This window comes from Eimeria mitis, genomic scaffold (assembly GCF_000499745.2).
Source record: "Eimeria mitis Houghton genomic scaffold, Emh_scaff1341, whole genome shotgun sequence".
Taxonomy (NCBI): domain Eukaryota; phylum Apicomplexa; class Conoidasida; order Eucoccidiorida; family Eimeriidae; genus Eimeria; species Eimeria mitis.
Window position 1 is genome coordinate 6,868 of NW_013568839.1, and position 2,390 is coordinate 9,257.

General features: G+C 44.0%; 1 protein-coding gene across 1 annotated transcript in view; it reads left to right on the plus strand.

Moving 5' to 3' along the window:
* Positions 1–398: 398 nt before the first annotated feature.
* EMH_0034980 (uncharacterized protein) overlaps positions 399–2,390 on the plus strand; it is a gene marked incomplete at both ends in the record, with an annotated part of 2,905 nt that continues 913 nt past the window's right edge. Inside the window, 5 exons of the mRNA XM_013494933.1 lie at positions 399–426; positions 639–751; positions 982–1,056; positions 1,315–1,410; positions 1,840–1,941. Of these exons, the coding sequence (XP_013350387.1) occupies positions 399–426; positions 639–751; positions 982–1,056; positions 1,315–1,410; positions 1,840–1,941 (414 nt within the window). The remainder of the gene's footprint in view (positions 427–638; positions 752–981; positions 1,057–1,314; positions 1,411–1,839; positions 1,942–2,390) is intronic.

The window sequence follows — 2,390 nt, forward strand, 5'->3', positions numbered from 1 at the left end:
AGAGGGTTGCAGCAAACCCTAAACACTCTAGAAACGTACGTAAACCCTAAACCCTAAACCCTAAACCCTAAACCCTAAACCCTGATTATATATATATATTTTTTGTTATATGTACATACGTTTTCTATCTAGTTTTAGGGTTTAGGGTTTATATTTTAGGATTTAAAAAAAATTTTTTTTTCTAGGGTTTAGGGTTTAGGGTTTAGGGTTTAGGGTTTAGGGTTTAGGGTTTAGGGTTTGTATATAGGGAGTATCGTCGACTGCATGCACAGCAAGAAGAGACATATGCAGATTTAAAAAAAGAAAAAGAAATAAATAAAAAAACAAAAGAAGAAATAAAACAACTGCGAGAAGAAAAAGAAAAAGAAAACGCAGAAAAAGAAGAACAAATACAACAAATGAATGAAAGATGTAAAACCCTCGAAGGTAAACCCTAAACCCTAAACCCTAAACCCTAAACCCTAAACCCTAAACCCTAGAAAATATATAATATATAATACACAATAACAAATAAACCCATTGATGCTGCAACGCATATTAAAAAATGCAGTTTAGGGTTTAGAACCCAAATTTCAGGGTTTAGGGTTTAGGGTTTAGGGTTTAGGGTTTAGGGTTTAGGGTTTGGGGTGTATGTACAGCTCTGCTGGAGGAGACAGTAAAACAAAACGCAGAGAGACAAAAGGAGACAGAAGAAAACCACGCTGCTGCACTAGCAGAGAAGGAGCAGCAGCTGCAGCAGCTGCAGCAAGCGGTATGTTCAAACCCTAAACCCTAAACCCTAAACCCTAAACCCTAAACCCTAATTTCTAAACCCTAAACCCTGGAGAGCTAAGAAGAAGCAGCGGATATACCCTTTGTGTGGTGCTTTAGGATTCACGGTTTGTTGTCTAGGGTTTAATCTCTAGGGTTTAGGGTTTAGGGTTTAGGGTTTAGGGTCTGAGGTTTAGGGTTTAGGGTTTAGGGTTTAGGGTTTGGGTGCAGCTGCGAGAAGCGATAGCGGCAGAAGAAAATGCACAAAAAGAAAACGAAAACGTCAAAAACAAACTGAGAGAAACGGTGCGGTCTTCTAGGGCTTAGGGTTTAGGGTTTAGGGTTTAGGGTTTGGGGTTTAGGGTTTGTGGTTTAGGGTTTAGGGTTTAGGGTTTACGGTTGTTTAGGGTTTAGGGATAAGCTTCTAACGGGTAAGTTAGGTGTTTAAGGGGTGAAGAAGAAAATCTTATTTGTCTAGGGTTTAGGGTTTAGGGTTTAGGGTTTGGGGTTTGGGGTTTAGGGTTTGGGGTTTAGGGTTTAGGGTTTAGGGTTTAGGGTTTGCAGGAGAGCAGCGCCAAAGGGAGAGTCGAAGAAGTGCTGCTCTCCGCGCGACGAGCAGCAGCAGCACGAGAAGCAGCAGCAGCAGAAGCTCTGAAACAGGTACTATAAACCCTAAACCCTAAACCCTAAACCCTAAACCCTAAACCCTAAACCCTAATTTTTTTGTGTTTGCATGCGGTGGTTTCTGCACAGCTAAAAGAAAAAGTTGAAACCCTAGAAAAAGAAAACGAAGATAAAACCTCTCTCGCCCAAGAACTAGAAAGGCACACAAACCCTAAACCCTAAACCCTAAACCCTAAACCCTAAACCCTAAACCCGAAACACTAGACCCTAAACCCTAAACCCTAGAGCTTAAACCCTAGAGCTAAAACCCTAAGACTAGGCGTGAAACTCCATCCTGCTTTCATCACCATAGGAATCTAAATTAGGGTTTAGGGTTTAGGGTTTAGGGTTTAGGGTTTAGGGTTTATGTTGAGGTGCAGGAGGTTAACGGAGAAAGCAGCAGAAGCTGAGGGTTTGCTGCTGCAGCTGCAGCAGCAGCAGCAACGCCTAGCAGCAGCAGCAGAAGAAATATCCAATATAACAAAAAGCAGAGATGAGGCGCAGCAGCAGGCTAAACAAATGGAAGAGGTGCTGCTGCTGCTGCTGCTGCTGCTGCTGCTGCTGTTGCTGCTGCTGCTGCTGCTGTTGTTGTTGTTGTTGCAGTTGTTCTTGCCGCTTTTGGTGTCGTTGCTGCTGTTGCTGCTGCTGTTGTTGTTGCTGCTGTTGCTGCTGCTGTTGTTGTTGTAGCTGTTGCTGCTGCTGCTCCTGGTGTTGCCGTTATGGTTGCTGCTGCTGCTGCTGCTGCTGATGCTGGATACAGCAGCATCAGTAGCAGCAGCAGCAGCAGCAACAGCAGCAGCAGCAGCAGCAGCAGCAGCGCGTCCCTTGGCTTCTCTTTGCCCACCCCAACCCCCCAAACCCTAAACCCTAAACCCTAAACCCTAAACCCTAAACCCTGATTTGTTTTTTTTTTTTTAATTTCAGGAGAATACACGTCGCGGTCGTTTGCTGCAGCAGCAGCTGCAGCAGCAAATAGA